This window comes from Chrysochloris asiatica, unplaced genomic scaffold (assembly GCF_000296735.1).
Source record: "Chrysochloris asiatica unplaced genomic scaffold, ChrAsi1.0 scaffold00354, whole genome shotgun sequence".
Classification (NCBI taxonomy): domain Eukaryota; kingdom Metazoa; phylum Chordata; class Mammalia; order Afrosoricida; family Chrysochloridae; genus Chrysochloris; species Chrysochloris asiatica.
In genome coordinates, this window is record NW_006408872.1 from 764,668 (window position 1) to 790,150 (window position 25,483).

At 41.9% G+C, this 25,483-nt stretch overlaps 1 protein-coding gene across 3 annotated transcripts in view; it reads right to left on the reverse strand.

Annotated features, from left to right (window-relative positions):
• SPATC1L (spermatogenesis and centriole associated 1-like) overlaps window positions 1–25,483 on the reverse strand; it is a 36,001-nt gene that overhangs the window by 10,011 nt on the left and 507 nt on the right. For 2 of the 3 annotated variants that reach the window (XM_006876113.1, XM_006876112.1), the window contains exon 2: window positions 6,052–6,402. In XM_006876113.1, the coding sequence (XP_006876175.1) occupies window positions 6,052–6,402 (351 nt within the window). Of the gene's footprint in view, window positions 1–6,051; window positions 6,403–12,728; window positions 12,737–25,483 lie in introns of all 3 variants that reach the window. The other variant, XM_006876114.1, reaches the window with a different exon arrangement.

Genomic DNA, 25,483 nt, shown 5'->3' on the forward strand with positions numbered 1-25,483 from the left:
ATGCACAAGAACACCCACACTTGCAGATAATACCCACTTGACCTGGCTTCAATGACTGGATGATCAGAGCTCAACCAGAAGAAGAAAAAGGAGGAAAAAAAGAGTAGCCTGATACAATTTGATGAACTTGACCTACACCTATGTATGCAGTAGCTCAAAAGAGGGAACAAATCTTTACAGCAAGAATCATTTCCATCCCCTCCACACACAGAGTAGACAGGGATGGGCAACTTGGACATTGGCTACCCAAAATGGGGAGAGGGGGTGGCTACAAAGGCAAGAAGTGACTGGCTTACAAGCTTTCAAGAGAGAACCTAGAGCCAGGAGACCTGGAGGAAGGCAGAATCCCCAGTGAGTAGTATCCAATCTGTCTAGGAGGAGCTGATGAAATAAAATGCCATTGGGTCTCTTGTGATACAATAGTGAATAATTGTTATCAGGACTAATTGTGAGGGTTGGAAATGTAAAGGTAGACATTTTATAGCAAGGAACGGAGTGATTAACTTTACAGTCTAGGAGCGTAGGTCCCTAGGACCATCAACGGAGAAGAGCGGAGAGCGAGGCCCTATCCAGAGAAGCAGTGATGCCTGAGATGGAAGCAGAGACGATGATGTGGCGCGATGGAGCAGATGGGGACTTTAGATCCAGAGAAGGAGAGCGACTGTGTGCTGAAGACTGGGGGGGAGGGAAGTGTGGGGGGCCAGGCTTGCAGGGTATACCCTTTGGTTTGTTGATGATGCATAGAGGGGATTGTAACCATGGCAATGAAACGATATACGACAGAATGAATGTAAAACTAAAGTTCTCCCATGTAGACTATTATATAATTCACAATAAAACATTAAAAATTAAAATATATATATATACAAGATGATTCTTGGGGGGGGGAAGACTAAGAAAAATAATGCATACTAAAGGGGGGTATTCTTTGCTCATTACTGGGTGGTGGGGTGAGGGGAGGGAGGGAAAGGTGGGGAGCACAGGGCATGGAATAAACACAGGATAGTTTGGGTGCTAGGGAGGGGGGACAATATACAAGAAGAAGGAGGGGAATGGAAAAACAAAGCAGATGGGCAAACAACTAGGCAAGTTTGCATGGGCTAAGTGGGACAAAGGTAAATAATGATGTATGCACAACCTTGGAACATCAGGGCTCTGGGATACAGGGATTGAGACATGGTTGGAATGTGGAAAAGGGGGGAAATAATGTTAAGATGCTTGGCTGTCTTTTGAATCTTGGTTTCACTGGCAGACCATTATAAAATAGACACTTGAGGGGGAGAGAAAGGAATAGCCAGAAATATCACCATAGAAAGCTTGTAAGTCTGTCTTCAGCCTATAACTGATTAGAATACCTAAAATGCGGCTACAATGTGCCCAGTGAAGGAGGCTTCCTGAGGAGTCTCTGTATTACACAAGACCATAGGTGGATTTCTGAACAGCATCCATAATCTTCTGAGGGGAAATTTCCACTTTAAAGGACAAGCAGACCAGCCTGGAACGGCCAGAAGAACAGAAGATACTTCTTGAAAGAAAGACTGACAGGAAAAATACAAAACAATACAGGCAGATCGACTGATTACTACAAGAACAAACAAGTGGCTCACCCAGGAGCCATCAAGGCAAGTGGTCGTCCCCTCAATGCAAACCTCCTTTGAAGGCTGGGACCCAATGGGAATACGTGCTCTGATCGGTGACCATGTTGATCGCCAATAGGGGAAGTGAGGGAAGGGCAGCAGTGGAGCTGCAAGCTAAGCCCTACAACGTTCAAACCCGGCGGGAGACCTGGCTGGCCAGCCATGTGGCAAGACCTGGGGACTCTTGGGCCCAGAGTCAGTGACATAGCCACAGAGGACTAGAGTGGAGAGTGAAGCATCCAGTTGATAAGAAGAGAGGTACATGCATAAGTACACCCACACTTGTAGAGAATACCCACCTGACCTGGCTTCAGTGGCTGGATGATCAGAGCTCAACTAGAAGAAGAAAGAAGAGGACAAAAATAATAATCTGGTACAATTTGATGAACCTGACCTACACCTATGGAAGCAGTAGCTCAAAAGAGGGAACTAATCTTCACAGCGAGGATCACTCCCACCCCCTCCACACAAGGAGAGGACAGGGATGGGCAACTTGGACATTGGCTACCCAGAATGAGGGGGTTACAGAGGCAAGAAGTGACTGACTTACAAGCTTTCAAGAGGGAACCTAGATCCAGAGGGCGTGGAGCAAGGTAGAATCTCCATTGAGTAGTATCCAATTTGTCTAAGTGGGGCTGAGGAAAGGAGATGAGGATAGGTCTCTTGTGATACAATGGTGAATAATTGCTATCAGGACTGATTGTGAGGGTTGGAAATGTAAAGATAGATGTTTTGTAGCAAATGGAGGGGAGGGACTAACTTTGCAGTCTAGGGGCGAGGTCTCTGGGACCATCAAGGGAGAAGAGCGGAGAACGGAACGGAACCCTACCCAGGGAAGCAGTGATGTCAGAGATGAAGGCAGAGACAACGACACGGAGAGATGGAGTGGCTGGGGACTTTGGACCCGGAGAGGGAGCGGGCCTGTGTGCTGACGACCTGGGGGCAGGCTTGCGAAGTATGCCCTGTGGTTGGTGGATGGTGCATCGAGGGAATTGTAACCATGGCAAGGAAACGACATACAGCGGGATCAATGTAAAACTAATGTCCTCCCATGTAAACTATCACATAACTCAAAATAAAGCATCCTATGTTCTGTTTGAACAACTGCCTCTTGGTCCAGGTACAGATTCCCCATGAGCACAATTAAGTGTTCCGGAATACTCATACTTTGCAATGTTGTCCATAGTTCGTCATGACCCACACAATTGAAAGCCTTTGCATAGTCAATGAAACACAGATAAACATCTTTCTGATATTCTCTGGCTTCAGCCAAGATCCATTGGACATCAGCAATGACATTCCACAGGCTCTTCTGAATCCAGCTTGAACCTCTGGAAGTTCTGTGTCAACATATGCTTGCAGCCATTTCTGTATTGTTGTTGTTGTTGTCAGGTGCCATTGAGTCAGAACCGACTCATAGCGACCCCATGCAAAGTAGAACAAAACAATGTCTGATCCTGGGCCAACCTCACTACCGCTGCCACACTTGAGTCCATCAATGATGACACCTGGCCAATCCATCTCATTAGGGGTCTTCCTCTTTTTCTCTGACCCTCCACCTTACCCAGCATAACATCCTTCTCCAGCAACTGTTTCCTTTGGACAATATGTCCAAAGTATGAGAGACAAAGCTTAGCCATCCTGGCCTCCAAGGAGCACTCTGGCTGCACTGCTTCCAAAACAGATCTATTGGTTCTTTTGGCAGTCCATGGCACTTTCAGTATTCTCCTCCAACACCACAACTCAAAGGCATCAATTCTTCTACAATCTTCCTTATTCACTGTCCAGCTTTCGCATCCATATGAGGCTATTGAAAACACAATGGCCTGGGTCAGGCGCACCTTAGTCCTCAAGCTGACATGGGATATCAAAGAGATTGTCACATGATTTCCACATTCCATTGGGTCACCTCTCTTTGGAATGGGCACAAATATGGATCTCTTCCAATAAGTCAGCCACATAGTTATCTTCCAAATTTCTTGGCAGAAATGAGTGAGTGCCTTCTGTGCCACCTCACTTTCTTGAAAGATTTCAACTTTTATTCCATCAATTCCTGGTGCTTTGTTCTTTGCCAGTTCCTTCAGTGCACCTCTTGAAATTGTTGAACATTAACCATTTCCTTTGGTACAGTGACTATGTATTCCTTCCATCTTCTCTTGATGCTTTCAACATCATTCAATAATTTACCCAGAGAATCTTTCAATAACGAGAGTCGAGGCTTGAATTTTTTCTTCAGTTCCCCCAGCTTGAGAAATGCTCAGCGTGTTCTTCCTTTTTGGTTTTCTGATTCCAGATCTTTTTACATTTTATTGTAATATTTGGCTTTATTTTCTCGAGCTGATCTTTGAAATTTTCTGTTCAGCTCTTGGACCTCCTCATTTCTTCCATTTGCTTTAGCATCTCTACACTGGAGAGCAAGTTTCAGTGTCTCTTCTGACATCCATTTTGACTTGAGCATAAATAGCAAAGTTTTAAAAAACAGCAAATGCTGACAAGAGACTGGGATTTTCCAATACTGATAATGGGACTGTAACCTCTGTAGAAAATGTCATGGCACTGTCTCAATGAGTTGGAAATAGAAATACCGCATGATCTAGCAATTCCTCTACTTGGTGTATTTCCTCAAGAATAACCTCAAGGTTGAAAGTTCAAGGCCCCCAGATGCTCCTTGGAAACCCTACACAGGATCATTATGAGTCAGAACTGATAGCTGGCACTTTGCAACATGTTCATAGCAGCACTGTTCACAATAGAAAAAAAAAAAAAAAGGAGACAGCCAGTCTAAATGCCCAACAATGGAAGAAGGTTAAACAAACTTTGGTACATACATACAATGGTATACTGCAAAACATTGAAGGACAAAGCGCCTCACAACATGGTTGGACCTGGAGGATATTATCCTGAGTGAAATTTGTCAATCACAAAAGGATAAATATTGTATGAGAACACTGTTGTAAAAAGCTAAGAAAAAATTTCCTTGATAAACATTCTATGATGGTTACAGGGATTGAAGGGGAAATTATTCATATGCTAGAGGATAAACACATGTTAATATGGGTGATGGGGCAGGCAATATACAATAAGAGGCAGGTTGGCAAAGGAAAAAAGAAGGTAGCAGGGGACACAAGAAGGAAAATGAATAAAGGTAAATACTATTAACTGATGATACATGGAAGGTATTGCAATCATTGAATGAAGCAAAGTGTATGATTTGTTGAATGTAAACCTTCACAATAATAATAATAAACAAAAAGTTGGCAACAGCCATATTGTTTGGCCCAGTAATCCCTCTACTTAGTATATATCCTCAAGAAATACGAGCCAGGATATGAGTAGATATATGCACACCCATATTTACTGCAGCACAATAATTAATAGCAGAAAGATGGAAGCAACATAAATGCCCATCAATAAAAGAACGGATAATAGAACAGTGGAATACTATGCAACACTTATGAGTAATAATGAATCTGCAAAACACCTCATAACATGAACAAACCTGGAAAACATTATGTCGAGTTAAATTAGTCTATCCCCAAAGGGCAAATATTGTATGCAACCACTATTGCAAAAACTCACGTAAAGGTTTTCTTGCTAAAACAAACATGCTTAGATGGTTATCAGGGGTGGAGTCCTCGTGTGGCATTGTAGGATAAGCACTGGTCTGCTAACCACAAGGTTGGCTGTTCAAACCCACCAGTCACTCCCCGGAAATCCTATACAAGGTCTTTATGAGTCAAAACTGACTCAACAGCACTTAACAACAAACAACAAAAGGGGTGGGAGGGAAAGCAATTCACTGGCTAGAGGGTAGACACATGTTAACTCAGGTGACAAGGAAGGCAATATACAACAAGAGGGAGGTTGGAAGAAAAATGGTGAAGACAGGATGCAAGGATTAAAGGGGATAGCAGCAAGTATTGTTATATACACAACTTTGCAACAACAGTGTTTTATGGGTAGATACGTAGATAGATACACAGGCTAAACGGGTATGGGAGAGAGCGTGTGTGTATACCTACAAATATATAAGGGTTTGACAGAGAACATTTGTAAATGGGTCTTTACTTTGGCTGCAAATATACCTATGCATGGGTATGCATCACATGTCACAGGGTGTGGTTCATACCCCAAACACTGTACCCTTTACCTTGTACCTTGTGACCCTGTCCCTGTCTTGTGCCCTCATCCTATGCCCATGCTCCAAACCCTGCATCCCACACTGTGCCCCAGGCTCTGTGCCCTGTGTTCTGCCCATGGGGCCGGTGTCTCCTGTGTCCCATGTCCATGTTTCACACCCTGTGCCCTGGACCTGTGTCCTGTGTCCTGCACTCCCAATCTGTGCCCCACAGTGATCCCCCACCCATGCCTGCATCCCAGCCCACACTTCATGTGCCCTCGGTGCCTGCCTTACCACTGAGGTAGTAGCTCCTCCGCATCTTGTCCCCAGAGGTCAGACTGTTCTCTGAGAAGCACACCTTCTTGGGCCGGACCATCTCTCGGGCCTCCATCAGGGTCTTGTCAGCCAAGGCATCCTGCAAAGGACTGAGAAGCGGGGACAGCTTCCTGTCCATGCTTCGTGATGGGTGCAGCTCTGGGGATCCAAGGAAGGCCTTGAAGGGTACTGAGGCAGCAGCCGTGCAGCCATGGGAGGCCTCATCCTCACTGGAGAGATTGACATGCGAGCACAGCAAGTCCTCCAGGGAGGACGCCTGCATCTGGGATGGCATGTCGGGGATGCTGGCAAACCTTCCATACTCTGTAGCTGGGACAGGGGAGAAATAAAGGTCAGGCTGAGTCCCTAGCACATCCCCCAGAGAAGTATAGTGACCCCACACAAACCTCTGTACCTTCTTGGGCACCTGTCAGCATCTCCACCACCTTCAGGTCCCCTTTCCCCTTTCCCCTTTCCCTGTTTGGTGTGAAAGTAGAGTTATAGTTTCGGTGAAGAAAACCTGCAGCCCTCTGATTGAGAGCCACTCAAGCGAGTATGCGGATTTCGGTCCCCTGTTGTCCACACACATTACAGAGTGACATTCTGTGTGCTTTAAATTAGACATAAATGATATCACTCTACACAGTTTATTCCACGACATATCTTTACACCACAGCATTTTGCTTTGGAGATTCATTCATGTTAAACCATCTGGTGGCTCCCTGTGCACTCAACCATTTCCAGGTACATATGTGCACATCCACAAACCCACATACACTCAGACACTCTCTCTCACACACACATACACTCTTACTCATATGACCACACACACACGCTTACATAGTCTCTCCCACAGTCATACTCACATACTCACACACTTACACACACACAACTATTTTTATCCATTGCCCCGTGGATGGACATGCAGCTGTCTGTTTTCAGAGGCTGCCATCAGCATACTTGGCCTTGTGTCATTTACTCACAGGGGAGCATCCTTGAAGTCTACACCTGGACTCAGGGTGTACGCATGTAGATCTTTGTTTCCAAAACAAAGGGGCAGTTTTACCCCTTAACACTGCACTGGAGTCCATCCCCTATTCTATCTCCTCACCAGTACTTGATGTGGTCAGACCAGACTGACAGAGGTAATGTAGTGTTTTGCTGTTGTTATTTTGAAGCTCCTAATTCTTGGTGTGATGCTGTAAGATAAGTATGTGACTGCTGGCACAAAACAACTATCCCTAGTGAAATTAGACATCTTTTTATAAACTCGTTGGCTTCTTGGCTTTCCTTTCTGTGGATGATCTATGTCTCCTCTTTGATTGCTGTTATATGTCATCAAGTCAATTCCTACTAATAGTGACCCTAAATGACAGGGTTTCCCAGGTTGTAACCATTATGGCAGATGAAAGATTGCCAGGTCCTTGGTTAGGCAGGCTTGTCTTAATTATGTCTAACAGTTCCTTGTTGTTGTTGTTGTTGTCAAGTGCTGTAGAGTCGATTCCAACTCATAGCAACCCTGTACAGGGTTTCAGAAGAGTGGCTGGTGAGTTTGAACTGCTGACCTTGTGGTTCAAACCAACCTTGCATTCTAATTCCTAGTTCATTCAATGTGTTTCAAATATTTTCTCCCAGCTAGGGTTGCTATGAATCTGAACTGACTCGGTGTCACTCAACAACAGCAAACGGTTGGCTGATATTTTGCCTTGTTTAGCTTTGACCTTTTTTATTGTGACTCTTGCCATACGGAATTTTTCTTTTACATAGTCAAAGTCAATTTATTCATTCTTTTGTGCTTTATGAAATCTTTTTCTAACCTCATGTCATAAATTTGTTCTCCTCGCAGTAAAGCAAGTAAATGTATATATTTGAGAAAGTGCTTCATCAGTCCTGTTGTGGCACAGTAGGGATAAGCACTTGACTACTAACTGCAAGGTCAGCAGTTCAAATCCATCAACCGCTCCTTGGAAACCCTATACAGGGTTTCGACTCAATGGAACGTAACAAACAAAACAACCAGAATAATTAATACTAAAACATGCCTATGCTGAAGGAACCAACTAATCTGCCCCAGCAGTGACTTCCAAAAAAAATTTCAGGAGAAAAAGTCATCTGCACATGTCCACAAGAGGGCAGCCATTCTGAGCTACCACCTGAGTCAGAGCTGAACTCAAAGCTTCAAACGCCAACTCAGAGCCAGAATCCTAATGGTCACTTTAGTGCCCACAGCCAACTGCATGGCCCAGAAACAGAAGAATGTTTGGCAAGAATTTAGTAAGCATGCTGTGTTTGTTGTTAAGTGCTGTCAAATCAGTTCTAACTCATGGCAATCCTGTATAGGGTTTCCAAAGAGTGGCTGATAGGATTCAACCGCTGACCTTCCACTTAACAGTCCATTAAGTATGTTGTTGCTGTTGTCAGGAGCCAATGAGTCAATACTGATTCATATCAACCTTATGCACAACAGAACAAAACACTTCCCTGTCCTGCACCAAACTCACAACCATTATTACATTTGAGCCCATTGTTGCTGCCACTGTGTCAATTCATCTCATTGGTGGTCTCACTCTTTTTCACTGGCCCTTCACTTTACCAAGCATGATGTCCTTCTCCAGGAAGCAGTATCTCCTGACAATATGTCCAAAGTATGAGAGACAAAGTCTGGCCATCAGATTTCCAAAGAGCATTCTGGCTGTACTTCTTTAAACACAGATTTGTTTGTTCTTTTGGTGTCCAAGGTACTTTTAATATTCTCCTCGAACACCGTAAGTCAAATGCATCAATTCTTCTACAATCTTTATTCATTGTCCAGTTTCACATGCATATGCGGTTACTGAAAACACCATAGCCTGGGTCAGGCACACCTTAGTCCTCAAACTGACATCTTTGCTCTTGAACACTTTAAAGAGATCTTGTGCAGCAGATTACCTAGTGCAATACACTGCTTGATTTCTTGACTGCTGCTTCCATGAGTGTTGATGGTTGATCCAAGCAAAATTAAGTCTTTGACAATTTCAATCTTCTCTCCATTTATCTTGATGTTATTTATTGGTCCAGTGGTGAGGATTTTTGTTTTCTTTACATTGCTGTACAACCTATACTGAAGGCTGTGGTCTTTGATCTTCATCAGTAAGTATTTTAAGTCCTCTCACTTTCCGCAAGCAAGGTTGTATCATCTGCATATCACAGGTTATTAATGAGTCTTCTTCCAATCCTGATGCCATGTTTTTCTTCATGTAATCTAGATTCTCGGATAATGTGCTTAGCATAAGTATGGTGAAAGAATACCACCCTGGTGCACATGTTTCTTAACTTTAAACCATTCAGTGTCCCCTTTGAACTGTCTATGTACAGGTTCCTCATAAGCACAATTAAGTGTTCTGGAATATTCATTCTCTGCAATGTTGTCCATAACTTGTCATGATCCATACAATGGAAAGCCTTTGTGTAGTCAATAAAGCACATCTTTCTTGTATTCTCTCTTCTTTCAGCCAAGATCCATCTGACACCAGCAATGATAGTCCTCATTCCACTTCCTTGTCTGAATCTGGCTTGGATATCTGGCAGTTCTCTGTCAATGTACTGTTGCAACCGTTATTGAATTATCTTTAGCAAAATTACTTGCATATGATATTAATGATATTGTCCGATGATTTCTGCATTCTCCTTTGAATGGGCACAAATATGTATCTCTTCCAATCAGTTGGCCAAGGTGCTATCTTCCAAATTTCTTGGCATAGCTTAGTGACTCCAGTACAACAATTTGTTGGAATATTTCAATTTGTATTCCATCAATTCCTGGAGTCATTTTCTTTGCCAATGCTTTCAATGCACCTTGGAATTCTTCATTCAGTATCACTGGCTCTTGATCTTATGTTACCTCTGGAAATGGCTGAACACTGACCATTTCTTTTTGGTACAGTGACTCTGTATATTCCTTCCATCTTCTTTTGATGCTGTCTGCATCATTCAATATTTGCCCCCACCAGGAGTCCTTCCATATTGCAGTCACAGCTTTATTTTTTATCTTCAGTTCCTTCAGCTTGATAAAGGCTGAGTGCGTTCTTCCCTCTTGGTTTTCTAATTCCAGATCTTTGCACATTTCATTATGACACTTGAATTTGTGTTCTCAAGCTGCCCTTTGAAAATGTCTATTCAGCTCTTTTACCTCCACATTTTTTCCATTTGCCTTAGCATCTCTATGCTGGAGAACAAGTTTTAGAGTCTTTTCTGACATCCATTTTGGTTTTTCCCTTCGGTCTTGTCTTCTTAATGACCTTTGCTTTCTTTCTGTATGATGTTCTTCATGTCATCCCACAGCTCTTCTAGTCTTCCATCTTTAGTATCTAATTCATCAAATCTGTTCTTCACATGATCTCTAAATTCAGGTGGGATATGTTCAAGGTCATATTTTGGCTCTTGTGGACTTGTTTTAATTTTTCTCAGCTTCATCTTGAACTTGCATATGAGCAATTGATGGTCTGTTCCACAGTCTTCCCCTGGCTTTGTTTTAGCTGATGATACGGAGCTTTCCCACCATCTCTTTCTACAGATGGAGTCAATTTGATTTCTGTGTATTCCAGCTGGTGAGGTCCATGTGTATAGTTGTCTTTTATGTTGTTTATAAAAGATATTTGCAACGAACAAGTCATTGGTCCTGTAAACATCCACGATGCGATCTCTAGCATTTTTTCTATCCCCAGGGCCATATTTTCACAATGAATGACTTTCCTGTTTATTTCCAACCTTTGCATTCCAATCACCAGTAACTATCAATATATCTCAATTGAATGTTTGATCCATTTCAGACTAAAAAAGCTGGCATAATTCTTCAGTTTCATCAACATTGGCTTTAGTCATTGGTGTATAAATTTGAATAATAGTTTATTGGCTGGTCTTTCTTGTGTGCATATAGATATTATCCTATTACAATGTTATACTTCCAGATAAATCTTGAAATGTTCTTTTTTGTTGTTGTTTTGAAATGTTCTTTTTGATTATGAATGAGAGGCCATTCCTTTTCAATTTCTCATTCTCTACATAGTAAACCATAAGGTTGTCAGATTCAAAGGGACTAATCGGCTCACTAATACCTAAGATATCAATGTTTATGCATTTCATTTCATTTTTTACAACTTCCAATTTTCTTAGATTCATACTTCAGACATTCCATGTTTCAATAATTAATGGATGTTTAAAGTTATTTCTCCTCATTTTGAGTCATGCCCCATCAGCAAATCAAGGTCCCAAAAATTTTACTCCATTCGCATCAACTCTTCCCCAGCCATATTTTGGGTGCCTTCCAACCTGAAGAGCTCATCTTCCAGCACTATATCTAACAATATACTGGTCCTCTTCATCATGTTTCAATATTCTGGGGCTATCTGACAGTGTTCCACTGCTAGTCATAAGATTTTCAGTGACTAAATATCTGGAAGTAGTCCATCTCTCCTTCTTCCTAGTTTGTCTTAGTCTGGGAGCCTATCTGAAACCTGTTTTTAAAATACAAATGTTATAACTTCGAGAATCACAGCAACATGCAAGCTACACTGACAGGCGAGTGGTGGACATTGAACGTGAGGCATGAAAAAAATCTTCAGTCTGGTGATTCACACAGTTAACGCTCTAGACTGTTAGCCAAAAGGTTGGAGGTTCAAAAGTCCTCAGTCAAAACCACAAAGTATATATATTTTCAAGTCACATTACATTAAAATTGTATTGAATAATAAAGAGACAAAAAAATTCTATAATAACCTTAGGATTAAGAACATTCTCCTAAATAATTATTAGGTCAAGGAAGTAGTAGAAATAGGAAAAATTACTATTGAGACGATAATGAACATTAGGAACTATAAACACATCATTACACTCAAAACTACACTTAGTGAACTTAACTTAAAAGCTTTAATTACTTTTTTTAAAGTACACACACACACAAACAAGCAATGAAGTCAAAATATGGAGAGAAAACCTTAAAAGAAGTGAAAGTTAGAAAACAATAAAAATAACAGCAGAAATAAATTAATTAAAAAACAGTTCTATGGAAAATCTATTAAGATGAACAAAACTATGTAAAGCTATGATAGAAAAAGAAATGAATAAAATGAGAAAAACAATATAAGAAAGAATAGGAAGATAATTCTTAAGCAATGAAAGAATGTTGTGTACCATTGTATATTCTTAAATCAAATTTTTTAAATAAAAGGAGAGATCTATTGGGGAAATTGTCTTTACATGACTCCATAAAAAGTGGAAAAGCTTAATAGATCAGTAGACAAAGAAGAAAAATCTACATATTATAAATTAATTATTTCCCAAAAGGCTGCAGACCTGAGTGGTTTGTATTTCTTTCTTTCAAATTCATTAACAACTCATAATCTTTACACATAGGTGTGAGGTTGTTGTTGTTAGGTACCATCAAGTTGGCACCTACTCATAGTGACCCTACGCACAACAGAATGAAACACTGTCTGTGGTCCTGGGCAGATATGAGTTTGGAACACTGAAAAAAAATTTTTTAATGTTCATTTAAAATTATGTATTTGTCACAATTTTGATACCAAACCTAAAAGTTAACCTCTTAAAAAGAAAACTATAGCCCACCTTCACATAGGAACAGATCCAGAAATCATATATGACACCCTATCCATACACACATCAGGGACTGAAAGAACAAAAGGAGTTAATCCAGAGGACAAGGATGGTGTAGCACTGAGTGGTGACCAAGCATCATGGGATCCCATGGGCAGGCAAATGGGAAGCAATGGAAGGAGACTTCACTAAAAGGTTCTTTTTTCAATGAAAAGGGATTGTCTATTACAAACCACAAGACAGTGCCATATTTAGTCACCAGTAAGACCTGGAGCAGAAAGCATCAAGCGAAGATGGAAGGAATACACAGATTTACTGTACCAAAAAGAAATGGTTAATGTTCTACCATTTCAAGAGGTACCATATGATCAAAAGCCTATGATACTCAGGGAGAAGTCCAAAGTGCATTGAAGGAATTGGCAAAGAACAAGGCACCAAGAATTGATGGAATAAAAATTGAAATCTTTCAAGAAAGTGAGGCGGCACTGGAGGCACTCACTTATCTCTGCCAGGAAATTTGGAAGACAACTATCTGGCCGACTGATTGGAAGAGATCCATATTTGTGCCTATTCCAAAGAGAGGTGACCCAACGGAATGCGGAAATCATCAATCTCTTTGATATCTCATGCGAGTAAAGTTTTGCTAAAGGTAATACAGAAATGGATACAATCATACATTGACAGAGAACTTCCAGAGGTTCAAGCTGGATGCAGAAGAGGACGTGGAATGAGAGATATCATTGCTGATGTCCAGTGGATCTGAGCTGAAAGCAGAGAATATCAGAAAGATGTTTACCTGTGCTTTATTGACTAAACAAAGGGTTTTGATTATGTGGATCATGACAAGCTGTGGACAACATTGCGAAATATGAGTATTCCAGAACACTTAATTGTATTCATGAGGAATCTGTATCTGGACCAAGAAGCAGTTGTTCAAACAGAGCATGGGAACACTGAATGTTTTAAAATAAGAAAGGTGTGCGACAAGTATCTTTCACCATACTTATTCAACCTGTATGCTGAGCAAATAATCCGAAAAGCTGGGTTATATGAAGAAAAATGTGGCATCAGGAGTGGAGGAGGACTCATTAAGAACCTGCAATATGCAGATGATACAACCTTGCTTGCTGAAAGTGAAGAGGACTTAAAACATTAACTGATGAAGATCAAAGAGCACAGCCTTCTATATGGATTACATCTCAATGTCAAGAAAACAAAAATCCTCACCACTGGACCAATAAACAACATTCTTATCAATGGAGAAAAGATTGAAGCTGTCAAGGACTTCATTCTTCTTGGATCAACTATCAACACTCACGGAAGCAGCAGTCAAGAGATCAGACGACATATTGCATTAGGCAAATCTGCTGCACAGGAAATTCTTAAGGTGTTGAAGAGCAAAGATGTCAGCTTGAGGACTAAGGTGCGCCTGACCCAAGCCATGGTATTTTCAATAACCTCTTATGCATGTGAAAGCTGGACAGTGAATAAGGAAGATCATAGAAGAATTGATGCCTTTGAATTATGGTGTTGGTGGAGAATACTAAAAGTGCCATTGGCTACTAAAAGAACCAATAGATCTGTTTTGGAAGAAGTGCAGCCAGAGTGCTCCTTGGAGGCCAGGATGGCTAAGCTTCGTCTCTCATACTTTGGACATATTGTCAGAAGGGAACAGTTGCTGGAGAAGGATATCATGCTTGGTAAGATGGAGGGTCAGAGAAAAAGAGGAAGACCTTCAACGAGATGAATTGGCCAGGTGGCAGCATCGACAGGTGGCAGACTCAAGTGTGGCAGCGGTAGTGAGGTTGGCCCAGGATCGGACATTGTTTCGTTCTGCTGTGCATAGGGTCACTATGAGTTGGTGCTGACTCGATGGCACCTGACAACAACAACAAGACCTGGAGCATGGGCAGGGTCCCTCATCTCTCCCTACTGCTGGGTGCTGACAAGCAATGTCCACAGCCAGCCAGGGAGACAGACCCATTTCCTACCATCCCTGGAGGAGACCCCAATGGAACCAAGACCAAAGTAATATTCAATAATTTCTGAACAATACAAAGACAAAAAGTAAGAAGAATTCATGTTTCAATCTCAATTGAACAACTTAAAAAACATAGGCAAATGAATTTTAATATAGAATATAGTAATTTAATATAGAATAAAATTACTTAGTAAAGTGGCCAGAAAAAGGATAAATATTTATAAATCAACAACTTTCAGACCTGCTGACATTGATCACTCTGAAAATATACTGGAAAAAGAAATGCCATCCATAATTACAACAAATAACATAAAATGCTTCAGGAATAAATTTATTAACAAATGTAATTGATGTGTGAGGGATAGCTAAAGAAACTTGAAGAAAAAGACAGCCACAACAGTTTCATATAATTGCAATGAATAAAATGATCCTAAAGTTATTTAGAAACATAGATGATACTATCATAGAGAAATCTATTTTTAAAAAATAAATAACTCCTGCCTTCTGAACAACAACAACAACAATACTATTTAATTTTTGCAAACTGTATCCTAAGAAAAAGGAGCTCTGGTAGTGTAGTTGTTACTATTTGGATTGCTAACTTCAAGGTCAGAATTTGAAACTAGCAGCTGCTCCATAGGAGAAAGATGAGGCTTTCTGCTCCCATAAAGATTTACAGCCCCAGAAACCCTATTCAGGGTCACTATGAGTTGGAACCAACTCCGCGGCATACCTCCACCACCACTGTGCTAAGAAAATAACACTACCAAAACAAAAACCAAACCCACTGCCATCAAGTCAATTTCAACTCAATACCAACTCCACATAGGGTTTCCAAGCTGAACATCTTTATGGGAGCAAAGAGCCTCCTCTTTTTCCCATGGAGCAACTGGTGGTTTGAACTGCAGACCTTGTTTATGCTACTGCATCACCAGGACTTGTTAAGGAAAATAACACTTTTTGCAGTATTAGTTACTTCAGAATTAAAAAGAACTTTGATTTCAAACATGAGAAAAGGTCATAAAATTGTTACACATCTGAATTTTGGAATATTACAGAGTCATTTAAAATATAAATTTATAACAATGTCTATAAACAATGTTTAAAGGAAAAAACTGACGCAGAATTTCAGAAGAAAGATTAGAGAGGTGGATAGAGTGCTTGCTGGGAGGAAAGGCCAAGCTGGAACTGTGAGAGAGGGAGACTGGTGAACGACTGGCCAGACGTGGCTAGATCATCTTGTGAGCAACTTTGGCAGTGGAGTGAGACCTGGCAGAGAAGATTCGTGCACACCACACACAGGTGAGGTGTGTGCTTTCCTCTTTTTCCCCATGCTTCCCTGTGGACCAGAGGTGTGACAACGTCCCACCTTCATCCACCCTGCTCTCCAGAATCAAATGGTTGGAAGCCACAGCAGTGTGAGTTGGGCCTGGCTGCACTGCTTTGGTGTACTGATTTGGTGCCTAGAATCTGATGGGCTCTGCTCCAGACCTACAAAACCCATAGAGCAATCAGGACAGCATTTAACCAGTCACTCTGCTCCCCAGCTTCCCTGTGGTCCTAACAGATACTGAAACCAGCTCCATCAAGGGCCTCCACAACTACTTCCAGATTGAACACCCTGAACATAGATAACACTGATGCCAATAGGAACTTTATCTAGAGCCATGAACTCTTCTGTCACATCCCTTCCAAAGTCATCTCATGAGCTACTTTAATTGCAGGAGCCCACCAAAGATTTCTCCCCTCCACATCCAGCAACTGCACTGTTCATTTTTACAAATATGACAACCCATAATACCCCAGAGACAACAGACAATTTTAGCTGATACAAAGAAGCAAGAGAGAATGGCTCAAACAAATGACCAAGATGCAGGCACAGAGAACATTTCTGAGGGGAAAAAGGTAATGGAACAACTGAAAAATAATTCAAAAGAATGTTATTTTAGTACCTTCAGTGGATTGAGAGAAAGATTGATGAAATCAAAGAGAATACAGAAAAAAATTTTTTTGAAGAATTCAGGAAAAGAGTACAAAAATAAACAGACAAAATAAATGCAAATTTTGAAACAATAGAAAACCTGCTATTATAAATCCAGAAGATTAATATTTAGATCTCAGAAATGCACAATATATTGAAAGGGCAAAGGAGAAGATTCACAGCAATGGCAGCCCAAATTAGTGAACTTGAATATAAATCTCTCAATACTAGTATGCTAGAAGAACAATAAGAAAAAAGAATGAAAAAAATTCAAAGAAAGTCTAGAGTTATGTGAGACACCATGAAGAGGAACAACTTATGGGTGGTTGGAATTCCAGAACAGGAACAGAATAAAAAGTACAGAAAAAATTGTCAAAGAGTTGTAGGAAGAAAACTTACCTAACATTAAGAAAGACCAGAAGATAAGACTATAAGAAGCTGGAGAAGAGCACAAGCAGAATGTGGGACCCTATCCAGAGAGGCAGTGATACCAGAGGTGAAGGCAGAGATGAGGACATGGAGAGAAAGAGCAGCTGAGGACTCTAGACTCATGGAAAGAGAAAGACTGAGTGCTAGTGGCCAGGAAGCAGATTTACAGAATGTGTCCTATGGTTGTTTAAATTATTATATATCCCTGAGTATCTCTGTGTACATCCCCCTAAAAAACAAACAAACAAACAAACCAAACTAGAGGGAATGGAAGCAAATACTGTTGGATGATGATGCACAAAGGAGATTGTTATCATTGCAACGAAATGATGAGTGTAAAACCGATGTTCTCCCATGCAAACTATCACTCAATTCACAATAAAACTTAAAAAAGAAAGAAAACAGGATAGATCCCAAAAGAAAATCATGAAGGCATATCATAATCAAACTTTCCAAAACCAAAGACAAAGGAAGAATCCTGAGAGCAGCTCAGGAAAAACAAAAAGTTACCTACAAAAGAGAACCAATAAGACTAAGCTCTGATTTCTCAGCACAAACCAATCAGGCAAAAAGGCAATAACTTGACATATTGCTGTTGTTAGGTGCCATCGAGTCGGTACCGACCCATAGAGACCTTATGCAAAGCAGAACGAAACAATGTGCAATCTTGGGCCAACCTCACTACTGTTGCCACACTTGAGTCCATCGATGCTGCCACCTGGCCAATCCATCTCTTTGGGGGTCTTCCTCTTTTTCTCTGACCCTCCATCTTACCAAGCATGATATCCTTCTCCAGTGACTGTTCCCTTCTGACAATATGTCCGAAGTATGGAAGACAAAGTTTGGCCATCCTGGCCTCCAAGGAGCACTCTGGCTGCACTTCTTCCAAAAGATGACATATACAAAACTGTTAAAAAAAAAAAAAAAATGCCAACAAAGAATCATATACCCAGCAAAGCTCTCCCTCAAATATGACAGTGAAATTAGGGCATTTCCTGAGAAGCAGAAATTTAAAGGAATTTGTAATGACCAGACCAACTTTATAAAAAATGCTGAAGGGTGTTCTTTGGACTGAATACCAACAGCAGATAACAACTTGAGATTAACATACATAATACCAGCACCCAGAACGCAATCCGGATATAGAAATATTTAAAGTAAAACAAACCTATAAGACTGAAAATAGGGAATCAAAGATATCAATGTGTAATGAATTCAACTACAAAGCAAAAAGAGGGAATAGTGTAGATACAGAACTTCCAAATGGCAAGGAAGTCAAGTAGATTTCAAGATAAAACAGGCTGTTTTAAGCAGGGAAAAAATAAATAAATTACAGTGTAACCTAAAAGAAAAATAATAAACCTATACTGTACATCAAAGTAAGAAAGATATAGTAAACATTAACACAGCAGAAATTAAAAGAAAAAGAAAATCCACAAACAAAAGGAACTCAGTACAGAAAATTATGTCGAACAAAGAAACCAGCAACACCACAAAAAAAAAAAAAAAAAAATGACAGCAATCAATTCATACCTATTGATAATTACACCAAATGTAAACAGATTAAAGTACCAGTCAAGAGACATAGAGAACAGAATGGATAAGAAAACAGGATTCTTCAATATGCTGTCTACAAGAGACATTCAAAAGATGGGGACAGCTTAAATGCCGATCAATAAAAGAATGGTTAAACAAACTTAGGTACATACAAAATGTGGAAGAATACTGATGAATCTATGGAACACCTCATAACATGGTTGAACCTGGGGGACATTATGCTGAGTGAAATTAGTCAATCACAAAAGAATAAATGTTTGTCTAGGACATACGCAAGCACTGAGAAGCTGAGGCCCAGTGACAACGTGGACGAAAATCCAGTCTTTGAGCCCTCCTTGGAATTGCGGGCCATGGACCCCAAGGGCCAAGGAAGTGACCTCCTAAAGTCCCGGGTTCATTGGTCTTTGCGAACTCACTGCTTGGCTACCTTTGTACAATTCTCTCTGGTTCTAATATTGTTAATTCTGTACTTGTCCTTTATGCTTCTAACTCCAATAATTGTAGTTTCTGAGAAAATTGGTCTCTAATGATAGCAACGTATGCATTGTCTCTCTTAATGGCTCCACTGTAAAAGTCACTGCCCTGAAGATATTGGCAGTACATAAGGTTTTGGGAACAAATCTCTCTGAGAGGCAAAGCTCTGACCACCTGGCAAGTATGTCAAAACTCTGGTAGCGTAGTGGTTACGAATCGGGCTGCGAACCATAAGGTGAGCGGTTTGAAACTACCAGTCGCTCCGCAGGAGAAAGATGAGGCTTTCTACTCCCGTAAAGATTTACACCCTCGGAAACCCTGTACAGAGTCGCTATGGGTCGGAACCGACTCAAAGGCACTTAACAACAACAACAACAAGGTTTTGGGAACAAATCTCTCTGAGAGGCAAAGCTCTGACCACCTGGCAAGTATGTCAAAACTGTTTCTGACCAAATTATTTAGTTATGTTTGATATTAACTTGAAGTGTGAACTCTTGATGTCCATGTACAAATCGAACTTTCCCCTAGAATCGAGGCAGTAAAGCCTCCTCAAATGACTCAGGAAGAACAGGAGTAGGTGTGTTGGAATTACGAGTAAAAGTTTTAGAGAAAAACTCCCTAAGGATATGGAATGGTAAATTCTGGGAATATTTGATTAAAGGATAATGGCGGCAGCTCCCCAAAACCGCTCCCGGGTATAATCAATTTGATCCAGATGCTCTTCTTCCCTCCAAAGGTATATGGAAATGTAATAACAGTGAACATTGTCATATCTAGATATGGAACCCAGAACGGGGTTAAAGGAAGGTAGAGATGAGACCACACCTTCTTAGAAAGGTCAAAACCTGTTTTTCACCTTCCCTGAAATTGTAGAAGCAAGGAAGAAAGAAATATTAGTTTGACAAATAAAACCAAGTATCTGAAATCTTGTTCAGTAACAAAAGCATGTATTTTCTGCCTGCAAAAGATACAGAGGCAGCTTAAGTTTCTTTAGAAATTATAATTTAGCCTTTTTATAAAAATTCTAAAGTCTCTTACCTTCACCCACTTGTGATTAAGTGTTGAAATTATGTTAGGCACCTTTGAGAAACCGCAAATTGCTGCCCTAGGCATTTGCATTCTCTAAAGTTAGCTAGTGAAACTTCCCAATATGATTTAGGAGAAAAGCTGCTTGGGCCGACCACATGAGTTAGAACAATAGTGGCAACATCCCCTCAAATTGCCCCTGAGTTTCTGGAATCAGAAATGAGGCTGAAAAATATAGAGAAAAGGTCATGCATTCTCAGGAACGGTTGGAGTTTGTCCCCGACCTTCCCCAGGGATGAAGAGAGCAAAGAAGAAGAGGATTAAGAATTTAACCAAGGACACTAACTGTTTTACTCACAAATAAAAGCCACACTTTATACATGTTTAGGAAAAATAAGGATCTCTAAAAAGACCTGACTTAGCCTTTTAGCTGAAAAACCCTTTAAGCCTCCCCTTTTACCCATTTTTGATTAAAGCATACGTTTGAAAGATCACACATAGCTTCCCCAGGTCATGAGGACCTAGAAGTTAACCTTCAAAGTATAATTGCTTGCTTGACCTTTTTCATGATAACGATCTTAGATTAGTCTAAAAGAACATGATGTTCTTAGAGAAATGTTTAAAGAATTTCGGTGAATCATTAGGGTTTGTCACAAATGAATAACCACATTTTTTAGTGAATACCTATAGTTTCTTTCTCTTTTGTAACTGATTTCCTCAAAAAATGAGAATAAAAGACTGAGGTGGAGTTAGTTCTGCATGCATTCTTGGCAGCAGGACTACCTGCCTGTCAGTTTTCATCCACTCTGGTCTCTGAGTGTTTCTTTCTCTCTCGCCTTTCCAGACATGCATCAAACTTGTGTGTCTGTCTTCTTTGTGTCTGTTTTATTTCTATTCTATATCTTTCACCTACCAGACCTCCCACCTTCGTGAAGCCCACCCCTCCGTTGAGGCCAGACCCCAACAAATGTTGTATGAGACCAATGTGGTAAAAAGTTAAGAAAAAGCTTTCTTGATGAAAGAAACAATCTATGATGATTATGGATTCCTGATAATGGTGCTGTAGGAGAAGCTCTACAACTCAATGGCACTTAACAACAACAACCAAATTATGTTTACAAGTGTGGGGGAAAGGGGAAATTATTCATGGGCTAGAAGGTAGACACATATTAACATGGGTGACAGGATAAGCAATATACAACAAGAGGTAGGTTAGCTGAGGAAAGATAAAGATGGGGGAGACACACGGAGGAATGCAATAAAGTGAATAGAAGCAAATACTGTTAACTGTTGATATGTGGAAGGGATTGCAACCAGACACAGAAGCAAAGTATATGATTTTGCTGCATGTAAAACCAATGATCTGTTCTGTAAACCTTCATTCAACTCACAATAAAACATGGGGGAAAATCATAAAGAAAAAAGCCAGGGAAAAATTGTATGTAGAGAATATTCCCAAGTACTTAAATTCAGAAGCCCTGGATGGTGTAAATGGTTAATTCACTTGGCTACCAACTGAAAGGTTGGAGGTTTGAGTCAACCCAGAGACACCTCAGAAGAAAGGTGTGGTGGTTCTCATCCCAAAAATCAGTCATTGAAAACCCTATGAAGTACAGTTCTATCCTGACACTCATTGGATTTCTATGAATTGAGGTCACCTTGACAGTAACTGGTAACTGGTACCTTAGACTACCAGAAGAACAAACAAAACTGTGTTGGAAGAAGAATACTCCTTAGAAACCAGGACGGTGAGACTTCATCTGTCATATCTCACACATGTTATCAGAAGGGACCAGTCCCTGGAGAAGAGCATCGTGCTTGGCATAGTGGAGTGTCAGCAAAAAAGAAGACTCCCGATGAGATAGATTGGCACAGTGGCAGCAGCAATGGGCTTAAGCATAATGATTGAGAGGTTGGCGCAGGACCAGGCAGTGTTTGTTCTGGTGTGCATAAGGTCACTATGAGTCGGAATTGACTCGACAGCATCTAACAGCAACAGGTTCATACATTAAGTTCACTAAGGAAAGAAAGACCCTAATAGAATGAGGATAGGTGGAGACTCAGCTCTAGGATTAGCAACACAACTTCTGTGTGGAAACATCCAATAACAACCTAATAAAGCCCCTCTAAATGTGAAGCTCTGGAAGGAAACAAGAAATCAGGGAAGAGGTGGCTGAGGAGGAAGATTAGTTCCCCTGGTCCCTTAAAGATGCTGCAGGTGCTGCATTCCTGAGCAAAGGAAGCCTGAATAGAACAGTCTTGGGCACTCATGACAGTGTTAGGAAGGTCCAAGAATGCTGCACCACCCCTTTGCCCCCAGTGGTGGGAGAGGAGAGTAACACAGTGTCATCTGTTCCAACTTTCCAAACGGGCTAGGCTTTGGTCCCAGGAACCCAGTTTTCAGGCTCTGTCTTGAAGGTGCCCCTGCATGGTTCACAGAAGTGTGCAGACAAGGCTGTTCACTGGAACTGCTCTTGATGGTAGAGAGCTGGACCCTCAGTCTTTCCTACTGAGGGTCCACTGAATAGGATGTGGTGATGGTGGTGGTGGCTATGTGCAACACTGTACAGGGTTTTCCGAGGCTGTAAATCGTTACGGGAGCAGAAATCCTCATCTTTCTCCAGCTGGTAGTTTGGAACTGCTGACCCTGAGGTTAGCAGCCGGGTTCATAACCACTATGCTACCAGTGGGACTCCCCATTATGGATGAGTCTGCACTCCAGACACTCATGTGAGGTAGGAAGTTCCATGGAAGACCATGGAGAACAGGAACAGAGATGGGTGGTTAAGAAGGGAGAGAAAATTGCAGAAGAGCACAGTCCCACTTAAGTAAACCAAAATGATACACAGATTTATGGATCAATATCCATTAAAAGTTCCAGAGAAAAACCTGAGAAATGTTGATAGTGGCTGCCTTTGGGGCATGGAACAGGATGGCAAAGCTGAAGCCTTGACCTCTAAATCCTTAGGAGGTGTTTAGACTTTACCATGAGCACATATTGTTGTATAATTAAGAAAAATGAGCTCAAAAACATGTATCTTCTAAACAAGGAGTGAAGGAACTCCAGAAAACAAAACAATCTTTGCTGTCTTGATCCCTTCTGTTTGGCCATCTGTGAAAACGCTGTGTTTGTTCTAAATTGCAATGCTTTAGGCCAAGACTACACCCCTGGGATGACCCTCTTATATGAGGTAGAATGGTGAGGTTGGGACCAGCCTTGAGGACAACCGCCAGAGCCTGAACTACCCTGAGCTCATGTGTCTGACCGGACACCAAGGCTGCTTATTGAAGCAGCACGGCCTGCCATGGCTCCCCTTGTCCATCCAGAGCTGAGCTGGCCCCCTGCTGCCTGTGGTTACTTGTACTCAAGTTGGGGCCTCAGTGGGGGTTGGGGGAAGAAGACAAAGGAAGGATGTCTCAGTTCACAAATGTATTGGTTCCACATGTGAGCATGAAGCAGACATGACACCACACCTGTAACTGCACTGTAACTTCAGGCATCATCTGTGTGTTGAGAGAAGGACCAGGGAATCAAGACAGAAATAGACCCTTTCCCAAGCTCTCCCATGTTCACATCCCTGCAGGAAAACCTAGTGGGACAGTAGCTTCACCAAAGCTGCTCTGTAGTAACCAGATCTGGATGGCATCCTAGGCTGGGCCAGAGACACACACACACATCCTGAAGCTATGGAGCATCCCAGGAAAGATGGCCAAACATGAAGGAACAAGAATTGAGAAGACAGATCCCAGCCTTGGGGCACTGACCAGGTTACATGGCTGGGGGATGGGGTAAGGAGGCACTGAGGGACCCCACCATGGCCAGGGCCAAGGTGCAGGGATGACCTGCAGGCCTAAGAAAGGGCCTCCGCCTTCCCCCAGTGCCACCCTCCTCTCTGAGGGCTCCCCAGAGCTCCTGCCGCTGCTGACTGAGCCAGCTCTGTATGTCCTGAGGTTAGTTAAGCCTGGTGGATTGAATCCCTGAACTGCTGAACACACGAGGCAGTACATAGTACAAGGCTCTTGGCAGCTGTCTCAGTGTTACTGCAACTGTTACTGCGGCCACAATTGAGTATTGGTCTGGGACTGCTGGCCTGGCATGTAGGGGGAGTCACCACATGAGTCCTGGTGGGCTTGTGGACAGACAGGCTAGCAGTTCTTGGCCATGGACAATTCCTGGGTCCCTTCCCTCTTTCCATCTGTGTCTTCCAAGTGTCCCTCTCATTCCCTCCTCAAAGTCCTCTCGTGAATGAAACCATCAAGACACTGTGACGAGCCCCTCCGGATAGGACACATGCTCATAGCTTTTCCCCCATGTGCGCCATTGGGCATCACAGGCCCAGCAGACAGGACACACGCCAGGGAGCAACCCCTCATAGAATGGAAGCCTTGTCTCTTGCACAAATGACCAATTGGGAGCGTACTGTGCCCAGAGCAGAGATAGGCATTCAAATAGGCCTTACAACCAGGCCTGAGAGCCTCCCTGCCAGTGCTCTGCTGCCCAGGGCTCAGGACCCATCACCAATGAATCAGTAGCCAACTTGGAAACAGCCTCAAGAAAAGAAGACATTTCATACCTGGTGGAACAACCACTCCAGCAAGACAGCAGGCTCACAGGGCACCCTAAATGCCACCTGCCTGTCATCATGGAACAAGGCACCTACAAGACCACCTGCCCCATCATCTCAGGTTGGACAAAATAGGGTATGTTCCTCTGTACCTGGGTGGTGTGAACAGCCTCCAAATTCCAGTGGGAAGTTGAGTTCTTCAGTCACTGGAGTCTCTCAGGCTGCACTGGATGGAGAGTCCATCCACTGGCTACCGTCTGAGCCATTCAGAACACCAAGGTCATGCACCAGCAACCATGCCCCAAACCTTATTTCCTATGTACAAAGTGAGGCGATCCCCTCAAACCATAAAAACAGAGCCAACTGCTTCCCTGTAGAAAGACTAGAAAACAGAATTGATACTGGGTAAACTAGGTTATTCTCCCTTCACTCACTCCCTCAAAGGACCCTCTGCACCTCTGCCAGTTACCACAGATCCTCCCACCATGTTGTTGTTGTTAGGTACCACCGAGTTTGTACCGACTCATAGCAACCCTATGCACAACAAAACGAAACACTGCCCAATCCTGGGCCAACCTCACAATTGTTGCCACACTTGAGCCCACTGATGCTGCCACGTTGCCAATCCATCTCACTGGGGGTCTTCCTCTTTTTCTCTGACCCTCCACCTTACCAAACATGATATCCTTCTTCAGTAACTGGTCCCTCCTGACAATATGTCCAAAGTATGAGAGACGAAGTTTGGCCATCCTGGCCTCCAAGGAGCACTCTGGCTGCACTTCTTCCAACACATGAGCAGCACCTATA